Raw genomic sequence first — 11,568 nt, forward strand, 5'->3', positions numbered from 1 at the left:
AATTTATGGATGCATTTGGGAAAGTCTATGTCTGTATTATCAGACAATTTCAAAAAAATGTTTAATAAAAATTCAAAACTCTGCAAAAAATGTTTTAAAAAATTCAAAACTCAGCAAGAATTCGGTACAAATGCTTCATGGTTCAAAACGCAGCTTACTACTTACTTAACATAACAAATTAACGCAATTAAAATGAGATTAAAATAATTCTTACGGTTACTGTATTCTTTCACTTTGAATTATACAGGAGTTAGTTATAGGATTGACTGCTCTTTTAGTGAATCAATGATGGCACTTGGTGTTGTAATCGGTAAATATCGGAAAATCGGAACTCCATCGGCATCGATAACGAATTTTTCAAAATTCCACATGATGTCTCGCGGAGTGATAGGATTCCAGGTACATTTCATCTTATCGTATTTTGCATTACGTGGCGAAGGACATAAATCCTGAAATTTTAGAATGCAAAGCAAAAATATAATGGCAGTCACGTTGGTTGGCGAGGTGATAAGGGAGTTTGAAAACCAATTGGGTAATAGATGCACTACAAAGTATTTCGTCTTAGTGAGAATTTTCTGGCTCAGCTAGGCTTCTGGCGTCAAATTCTCCTTAAAGTATATTATGGAAATATATTCAACTCAGTGGAACAGGCTAACGAAACACTCTCATCACCTGAACTATCACCTTTCGGTGTTACATATTTGCAGTATCGAGCGTAGTTGCATCATCAGAAATTACATTAGTAACAGCTATAGTGTAGTGCCGGTTTCAGGATACGAAGTACTGTAACGTTTTAATTGCCTGTTAGGCATCCTATTAATTCGGCAAACGGTAACACAGGATGGAATTTGTGCGAGATGTCTAAGTGGGTTCTGCTGTGTAGTTGTTGTGAATGGAACATACTGGCATGCATGTGTCACTGATGGAGATCTAGAGGATAGAAAATACTATGGGCTTCTGTATGCGTGCATGGGGAGCAAAGACGAATGAGAATTGTGAGATGTGTTTGGAATCGTTTATCACTGCGTGTGAGAGGTAGAGCTACGAAAGGAAAGGAAATCTATTGAGGTGAGATAATTGTTGAGGATGTTATGCTGTGCTTCCGGATTACACTACACTCAACTTATAACAACGAAACCGGTTGATTCAACACTTAGGCTAGTCTGCCGAAAATAACTCATAAATTTTTTTAATTGTAAGCTTAAATATATACCGATATAACCACATATTTATAAACATCATTATAAATTTGTATTATTATTATTGGTAAGGCAGCGAGCTGGCAGAATCGTTAGCACGCCGGACAAAATGCTTAGCAGCATATCGTCCGTCTTTGCATTCTGAGTTCAAATTCAACCGAGATCGACTTTGTTTTTCATCCTCTCTAGATCGATAGAATAAGTACCAGTGGTACATTGGGTCGATCTAGTTGACTTACTCCTCCCCCTCCCCTAGTGCCAAAATTTGAAAACTACATGATTATTATTGCTGTTAAGGCGGTGAGAATTATTAGGACGCCAGACAAAATGCTTGGTGTCATTTCGTCCATCTTTACGTTCTGAGTTCTTTGCCTTTTATCTTTTCGGGGGTCGATGAAATAAGTGCCAGTTGAGCATTGTCGACTTGCTCCACACACCAAAAATCAGATAAGATTATCATTGTTGTTATTAATGCGGAGAGCTGGCAGAATCGCTAGCACACCGAGCAAAATGCTGAGAAGCATTTCGTCGTTTTTCACGCTCTAAGTTCAAATTCCGCCGATGTCGACTTTGTTTTTCATCCTTTCGAGGTCAATAATATAAGTACCAGTTTGACAATGGGTTCAATAAAATCAAATATCCCCCTCCCCTAAAAATTTTCAGGCCTCGTCTCTATATTATTGTTATTGTTACCTTGAAATGTATTGTTTGAAGTGGATTTTATAATGAGTGCTATTGCATTGCTTTTGTTCATTATCTTTGGCTCAGTGTGTTGTGCTTATTTGTTTATAATTTGATGCATTATGCGCATTCATGTTGGCTTGGTTTCATTTAACATTCAAATATACTGATCGTTTAGTCAATTTAAGTCTCGCTTTATATACTATTTCAGTTTTGCTATCCTAAATCTTTTGAGATGTTTCGTGTTTATCAAAACAATGATGCAAATGTTTCCATTTTAAATACTGGGTTTTTAATTTTTACTAAGATAATTTGAAAAATATGTTACAAATACCTTCAGAATAGTGAAAAGAGGAAGCTCGTTTTTACCATTGACATCAGCTTTCTCCATCATATCAATTTTAGGAACAAAACCATTTCCAGGACGAACATGTTTGAGACCGTTCAGAATTTCTGATTTATTTAAACCAGGTTCCATATGACTAAATTGATTACAAGGAAATCCGATGATTTCTAATTTCTGTTTTAGAGTCTTTTCTAACAATGCATTCATTTCAATATATTGCGTTGCGTAGCCTGAAAGAGGTCAGGGAATAAATCGGTTCTGTTAATAACTATCAGCTTGTTTTATAATCAAAAAATAAATACCAAGCAGGTCGAATCTATAACTGATTTGTTTGTTTGTTTTTTCGTTTTTTTTTTTAATAATTCCATTGAGATTATAACACTGGATTCTTAATCTCTTTAATCTGTGGTCGTGCTTATTATATATCTCTGACTTTCTCTACCACTCAACTGTTTGATATTAGCTATTTAATATATCAACACATTGAAATTAGTAAATCAAGGCTTACCAGAATGAATTCACTAGTTATAAACCTTCTTGTGCTGAATTAAATTCATGTATTTCTCTTTGTGAAATAAATGTATGGAAAATATTTTCAACTAAAATTTCCATCTATAAAAAGAAACTTATATTTATCTGATATCGAAATAATGATTGTTTATGCGATGTTTTTATTCAGCGATGAAATACCTAGTCATCTATTTGAACATATTACGAAACTCTATAAAAATATAGGCACGTCCTGATTAGAGTAGAACTATACTGTTTTACCCAAAACAATCATTTTTCGGAGGAAAAGCTGCGTCAAACTATTCTATTCAACATGCCCTTCTTTTTTTAAAGAACATGGAGAGTGATTTGAGGATGCGGACTTTTAATGTATCATTTCTGTTTGGCATTTTCGCCTTCTTATCGCTTTTACATTAAACACATGCACAAACAGTCAAACCATCCTTAAATCGCTCTCCATGTTCTTTGAAAAGGAAGGGCATGTTGAATAGAGAAGTTGGATACAACTTTTCCTCCGAAAAATGGTTTGGGATTAAACAGTATAGTTCTACTCTTATCAGGAGAGATGAAGCTGTATGAAGAGACAGTTGTAACCTACTAGCTTCATTCAAACCATTTTCTTCAGATCCTACCCCACTATCTTAAACATTTACCAATATATTGGATAAAATAATTCTTGAATTCCGGTTACACACTGAAAATTCATCACAAAGAAATACTTCATCCAATATGCATAGATGCTGTAAGATAATGATAAAACCTAGAAAGCTACAGGAAGCAATATTCCAATAATTTCAAAGGGGAAACTATTTTCCGAAACATACGCACAAATATAAAAACAGCATCATTTAAAAATGGCGCTGGATAATTTCAGAAAATTGTATATACATAGAACGTATACATAGAATTTTATTCGGCCTATGTTGTGTATGCAGGCTGGGCATCATTTTTTGGGGTAGACTAGCATGTATCATACATGCATGTTTCCTCTCTCCACACCACCGGCGTTTATCTAAAGGATAGGCCGTCGACCTCAGCCAATACAGCTTGGTTGTCGGGTCGTAGGCATTATTTTCAGAACACAAAGAACAGGAACAGAACGTAAAGCATTTCGCCCGACTCTATAACAGTTCCGCCAATCTGCCACACTGGATTGGTACTTTTGTCGAACCGAGGAAATGCAAGCGAATGTTGACCTCGGTGGTATTTCAACTCAGAGAAGAGAGACGTTCAACCAACTCCAAACACACTCCTACGAATTTTATAAATTTCCGTTTCCACACATACATTCACACTATTTATTTATGAGACAACTATACCTTTGTGCATCATTCCCAATACGCAGCAGCACACACTCACTTGTACACAACTTAACACACACGCACATACTTACCTATAAGCACGCACATGTATGGCATTTTCGCCTTCTTATTGCTCTTATTTACATTAAACACACGCACGCAGACAGACCCTAACATGCACAAACATCAACTTGTTCGTATGTTATCTCCCATGACAGGCAACCACACTCCAGAATAAAAACGCTATTCCATTCTAAAGACACCCGTTATCCATTTCATTCATTTCATTTGTTTAACATAAGTGCTTTCACAGCAAAACATTAATCCGCGACATCTTTTAATTTCATATTTTTACTTCTCAGATTTTTTTTTCCTTGTAGAAAACCAGAATCCGAAACGGTAAACGTTCGATTTCTTCTGAAGAAAATGTGGCTGAAGCAGGTGTAGACGGATGCTCCTTTGGTTTGAATGAAGCTGGTAGGCTACAACTGCCTCTTCATACATAAAATTAATCACCTTATATATTTGCTTATATTAATATAGTTTTGTTCCTGAAACCTTTTCTATGTCATTCTAATGCTGCGATTCTATTTCAGTTACCCTTTCAAAAACACAAAATTAGAAACGTCACAAGAAACAACAAAAAAACAGAAAGCTATCTGTCCTGCCATCAAGCCTATAATGCGCAAAAGTAAAAACTTCATAATTTGCACTTTTCCCGAACAGTGTACTACAAACATGCATCACATCTCCCACTATTTTCCATACAATGTTACCGTACATCTTCAAATTGTACGAACATTCTCATTTACTGATGAATTCCCATTCACATTTTCTTACGATACTCCTGGCACAGTAGTACAAGTGCTCTAATTCTACGCCATTCACTCACAATTCTATTAAACTAAAAGAAATACCGAGCAAACAAAAAGGCCTTCCTTCATATCAGAAATACCAGAGGACATCAAATCCAACTAACTGTCAGATTCAATGACATAAACTTATCACGGAAACAGAAGACAAAAGTATTATGATGTGTATTCAGTATCTCCACAATATTTAGAAGATAAGCAAAACTACGCACAAACATGCTTAGAGCTGTCATATAAGTCAGACATTTGGTTGACAGAAAAACAAATATGATATACAAACAATACTTTAGATTCAGCATAAATTTTCCAGTCCCAACTTGCCTTTTCTATATATCAAACAACATTGTACAGAAAATTTTAGGGCCAAGAAAAAAACGTAGTTCTCACGTACATTTCATTGTGAAGTTGATTGTGCTAAATTCGAATTTTATAACAAACATTTCCCATCACATCACATTTTCTTGTATATTGTTGGCACTCCCTCGTTACGACGTCGAGGGTTCCAGTTGATCCGATCAACGGAACAGCCTGCTCGTGAAATTAACGTGCAAGTGGCTGAGCACTCCACAGACACGTGTACCCTTAACGTAGTTCTCGGGGATATTCAACGTGACACAGTGTGACAAGGCTGGCCCTTTGAAATACAGGTGCAACAGAAACAGGAAGTAAGAGTGAGAGAAAGTTGTGGTGAAAGAGTACAGCAGGGTTCGCCACCATCCCCTGCCGGAGCCTCGTGGAGCTTTAGGTGTTTTCACTCAATAAACACTCACAACACCCGGTCTGGGAATTAAAACCGCGATCTTATGACCGCGAGTCCGCTGCCCTAACCACTGGGCCATTGCGCCTTCACTCTTGTATATTACTGACTTAATAACTATGCAATCAATTTATACCATTTTCCACGATACCATACATTTATTTTGCTCTCAAATATGTCTATTGTAATTAATTCATAAATATATAACGAATCAGCATGTTTGTTAGCATTATATAATTATTAACCTACATTTTAGTATTTACTTCTTCATTTAAAAGACGTCTCAGGTGTGTCATGCTTCAAGTTCCAGCAGAAGTCAGCCAGCATAGATGGGCTACATTTTCCTTTATACCTGTTTTCCATTGACGCTATATCTTGATGTAACCTCTCTCCATGTTTATCACCCACATCTCCTTCATTCTCTGAGAAGGGCAGATGAGAATGAAGAAAGTGTATCTTCAGTGAGATATTGCGTTCGAGATTTTGGTTGCACTTGATTAGGCTCTCCACTATATTCTCTCGCTGGACCACGTGATGTTTCCCCAGAAGTCCTTTGCATACATCTTTGAATGCATGTCAGGCCGCTAACTCAGTTTCATCCATTGTCGCCTCGAAGTCCTCATCAGCTATAAGTTGACGAATCTGAGGGCCTACGAATATGCTCTCTTAAATCTTGGCATGATTTATTTTAGGGAAGATCACCCTGAGGAACTGGAAACATGGTTTATTATGTTGCAGTGCTTTGGTAAATTGCTTCATTAAGCCTAGTTTTATATGCAGTGGTGGCAAAATGATTTTCTCCTTTTTAACTTGTGGCTCATGATTTACATTATGGCATCCAGGCGTCATAGTTTCCCGAGGTGGTCATTCTGAGTGTATATAATGTTCTGATCTGGCCATACTGTCCCACTTGCAAAGGAAGCACACGAACTTGGTGTATCCAGTTTATAGCCTATTACATAGGGCTACTACTTTCGAGTCCGCACAAATTAGCCACTCATGCGGTCTAGAATAAAAGCGAGATCTCTTTTAAAATGATTGAGTGAGTAATTGGAACTGAAGGCATGGTGCTCTCAATGTGCAACAGAACCGTTTTTATGCTGTAAAGGGATGCATCTATGAATAACCTCCACACATTTGGTTCATAGGTCAGCTCAAGGGTATTGAATAGGTCTCTGATATCATTCAAATAATTAAAGTTGTTTTCCATTAAAATAAGTAAAGTCGTTTTCCTAACTACTGTAATTTGAGTATCTTTATCCAGCAGGTTCCATTGTTGCAGACGTGAAGCCAAGACTTCCTTCTGTTGCTTAGTAAGTGTTAAATCACAAACTAGCTCACTGAATGATCAGGTGTGGTTTCTTGTCAGATTTACCACGGATTTGGACACATATAACTATAAAAATATTGAATGTACTTTTATAATTTTCCTAGGTTAGGTTGAAATGCCTTAGGAACACCCCATTTAAACTATATCAAAACCCATTCATAACTTTTAGAGATGTCAGTTTCGGCCCAATCCTGTTTCTACTCAATTCCTACGGAGCCATCAGTATATTTAACATAAGTAAGATATCAATTTACATGAAACTTGAGGGTCACAGAAATAAACGGATGTTATATTCGTCATCTACACACAAAACACCCATAGAAAAGATTATTCACATTTCCGTTTTTTCTTTCCTTGTTATACAGCGGGGAGTGAGTTAAACACCGAGGTTGGCTGACCGCTGGGTATCGGTGAGCTGGAAGTGAGGAGTGGGGGTGACCGTGTTTTCGAATGTGTATATATAGGCGAGCATAGACTTGCATGGGTGTATATCTTTACCCCATAAAATACTATAGTCGCCAAATGTTTACTTCAGCACTCGATTGCGTCTTTGTGTATTATCTCTTCGCACCATACTTAGTTGTTTTATTATTATTTAACTTTATTTAATGTATATTTTCATCAACGCAAGCGTAGTACCTGCTCGCTTTATACTTATTTATCATTTATCATTCTTATATATGTGTTTTCTTTATAATTAATAATAATTAAGTTAATTACCTATAAAGAGAATTATATTTCATTCTAAGTCATTCTAAACCATGTTCTCTCTTGGTCGGAACCAACTACAGGCAAAAAGCGTAATTTATTATAATCGAACTAATCGAAACCGAGTTCCATGAGAGAGCTACCTTTTGAAAATACACCTGATGGGGCACATCTGCATCGAGTGACGTACCACAACCAACTGTACAGAATCTCATCCGCGAGGGACCGATGCTGGATAGATCGAAACGATCGTAGTGATTAATAAAGAATCTCATTATTTCCATTTTCTGTTCCGCTCATATGTTATATACTCGATGGACACGAAGGAATTCCTGAAGTAAATACAGTCGCACATATACTGTTGATGACATGAGGTAGCCGAAGAGAGTGAATATGCTTTGAACGGCATACTACCAAATGTATAGCCAAATTGAAAATTATTGCATATATATGAATATATATCTATATATCTATATATATATATATATATATATATATATATATATATATAACAATACCTTAATATATTAAAAATATATTAAATATATGATAATATAGGTGGTCTGTTAGCAATAAGAACCTACAGGCAAGTTAATAAACAAGGATATAAAATAGTACCGGCAATTGCTAGAAATAACAGTCAAAACGATTCGAAATAGCCACACAGAGCACTAACCTCATGAATTGAAGGAAAATGTGGGAGTGAGCTAAAGCGTCTTTCCATAGTCAGAGAACTAATATCATAATGATCAGAGTTCGAAATCATGTGACAACGATATGTCTGTAAATTTCATTTGGTGAGTTTATCTCACTATGGAAAGGTACTTTAGCTCGCTCCCACGCTTTGCTTCAATTCATGGGGTTAGTGCTCTGTGTGGTTTTGACACTTATTTCTAGCAATTGCTTGTACTATTTTGTACCCCTGTTTATTAACTTGCTTTTAGGTTTTAATTGCTAACAGGTCACCTATATTACAATATATTTCATATATTTTTAATATATTAATATATTGTAATATCTTGTATTTATACTATAAACCCTGACCGTTTTCAATTTAGCCCTGGCTTTAAACAGTTTTTCTCATGGGTTGTACGAGGCGAGCTACCCTTTTAAACCCGGAGTAACAGTGAGTTCCTCCGATGAGAACTAAGATCATGATAATCAGAATTCGAAATCACGTGATAAGGATATGTCTGTTTACTTCACTATGGAAAGTTGCTTCACCTCGCTCCGATGTTTTCCGTCAATTCATGTTGTTAGTGTTCCGTGTGGCTATTTCGAGTCTTTTTGACACTTTTTCTAGCAATTGCCGGTACTATTTTGTTGCATTGTTGATTAACTTTCCTTTAGGTTTTAATTACTAACGGGTTACCTATAATATATTGAATATATTTTTAATATATTAATATATCGTAACATCTTATTGTATTTATACATCTTGACCGTTTTGAATATAGCGCTGGCTTTCAATGGTTTTTCTCATGAGTTGTACGAGGTGAGCTGCCCTTTTTAACCCGGTGCACCAGTGAGTTCCTCTGATGAGAACTAAGATCATAATGATCAGTGATCGAAATCACGTGAGAAGGATATATATATATATATATATATGTATGTATATATATATATATATATATGTGTGTGTGTGTGTGTGTGTGTGTGTGTGTGTGTGTGTGTGTGTGTATACGCATACATACATATAGATTCATATATGTATATATATTAATAAACAGACAGACAGACAGACAGATAGATAGATAGATAGATAGATAGATAGATAATTTGGTATATAACAAGTTGGTATTTTCATATCTTAAAATGCTCAGTTGAACACACGCAAGCACATACATAAATGCATTCAAAGGAAATGGAAAATATATATGGAAGCAGAAAACGGATCTCCGTTGCTTTCGAAGAAAACATAAAGTAATTTAATCAGTGGCACTACCTACTCATTGAAACAGCGTGTACGTGGCCGAGTATTCAATAGACGTAAGCACATTTGCCGTAATCCTCATGCAGAATCGGCGTGAAACAATGACATTGTTGGAGCCGTAAATTGCAGATGAAACTATTCAGCGAGTTTGAGCAGATATTCCGTCTACCCGGGGTTATTCGTAAGGCTGCAGTTGACCCGAGAATGTGTTTTAAAATGTCTTGAACAAAATGCCACACAATGGGATCGAATCCTGGGCCTCGTGATTACAAAGTGAACTAGTCGGCTATGCTTCATCCACGCATATACATACATACATACATACATACATACATACATACATACATGGTGGTTGTCTACTCCTTACACAGAGTTTGACCACCTCCTGTACCTACACCTTAGCCCTTTCATGGCGTCTGATGTGGCTTTTTAAACCAGACAATGTTTTGAAAAAACACCCACACAGATTGCACCTCTGATTTGAACTACCAATACCTGCAGGTAAGTTCTGCTCATTGTGGATCCTAACATGTCTTTTACATACATACATACATACATACATACATACATACATACATACATACATACATAGACAATCATACAAAACGATACCTGGAACTATAAAAACCTGCAAGACCTTCTTAAGATTTGAGGAACGACGAACAAAACAAGATGCTTCCCTTCACAACTTTGCTACCAAGCAGATGGCCGGTCAAAATTTATTCCAAATTAAAAAAGAAAGAGAACATATATTCGTATATACATATGTACGTACGTACATATAGACATCGTATAAATATATATGTATTTATGCATGTGCATGTATATATAGATGCATTATGATAGAGAGTTGGGAAATAGTACAAAAATAGTTATTGTGTGGAACCCTACACCCCATGGCGCGAGTGGTATGAATAATGTCCCTACTCAAACATGATTATTTCTGAAGATTGAAACACTCAAAAATTCATTGCACACGAAATCTGTATTCTTCACTTACCACAAAATGTTGCGACATTGACAACGAGGACCACACTTCCTTTATATTTTGACATTTTCACTTCTTCGCCATCTATATTCTTAAATACCTGTCCGTGAACGCTTTTACCACCTTTGCACTTTGAAACAAGATTGTGTGGGACTCCTGCTCTTACTACTGCAAACACAAGAAGCAAAACATATGAAAAGGCTGCCGTCATCGCTCAATGTTTATATTTTCTGCACTAAAGTTTATTTGCAGCAGACAACACAACAATGAGAATGACAACCTAAAGAAGCATGATTCAATTTATATGAATGTGTGTGTGTGTGTGTGTGTGTGTGTGTGTGTGTGTGTGTGTGCGCGCGCGTGAGTGCGTGTGTGTATGCCCGTGGTAAGCTTGATTGACAAATGTTTGCAGTAAAAAGTTTGGTCGCAGCTGGTTGAATTACAAGAAATAGTTTAACCGATAGTTAAAATAATTCTTGTTTGGTGTCAGTAAACCATTATTTCTGTTCCCGTGTAACAGATGTTAAAGTTTGACACGTATTACAAGATTTAGATTGCTTTCGTTATTTCCAGTTAGTTGTTTATTGTTGCTTTCTCTTATTATTGTCGTTTTTTTTTTTTGCCTGTTCAAATTATCGGACTACGGACATACTGCAACATTACCTTCAAGCGTTTTAATCTTTATTTCAGTATGGTACTTATTTAATCGCATCTATTAGTTAAACCACTATTTTACAGAACACAAATTGACACAAAAGAAACAACAAAATCGGTTTTAGAGTAGTGTAAAATACTTCAACAACTTGCTTGATTCTTGTCTGGGGATTTCGGTAGCTATATAGAGCGAGAACAACAATTGAGAACCAATAGTTACAGTGATGGTGGTGTATAGAACGTTTCACCTTCGAGCTATACAATAATGTCAGACTTGAAGTAGTTGTAT

General features: G+C 36.2%; 1 protein-coding gene across 4 annotated transcripts in view; it reads right to left on the bottom strand.

Annotated features, from left to right (window-relative positions):
* LOC106872621 (glutathione peroxidase) overlaps positions 1 to 10,912 on the bottom strand; it is a 129,003-nt gene extending 118,091 nt beyond the window's left edge. For 3 of the 4 annotated variants that reach the window (XR_008266959.2, XM_052977462.2, XM_052977455.2), the window contains exons 1-3: positions 10,638 to 10,912; positions 2,215 to 2,456; positions 215 to 449 (exon numbers count right to left, since the gene is read on the bottom strand). Coding sequence is in view for 3 of the 4 variants with exons in the window: in XM_052977462.2 (XP_052833422.1) it covers positions 255 to 449; positions 2,215 to 2,456; positions 10,638 to 10,836 (636 nt within the window). In the remaining variant the exon portion in view is untranslated. The remainder of the gene's footprint in view (positions 1 to 214; positions 450 to 2,214; positions 2,457 to 10,637) is intronic. The other variant, XM_014919675.3, reaches the window with a different exon arrangement.
* Between the last annotated feature and the right edge of the window lie 656 nt (positions 10,913 to 11,568).

The sequence above is a fragment of the Octopus bimaculoides genome, chromosome 2, assembly GCF_046866305.1.
Source record: "Octopus bimaculoides isolate indiv1 chromosome 2, ASM4686630v1, whole genome shotgun sequence".
NCBI lineage: Eukaryota > Metazoa > Mollusca > Cephalopoda > Octopoda > Octopodidae > Octopus > Octopus bimaculoides.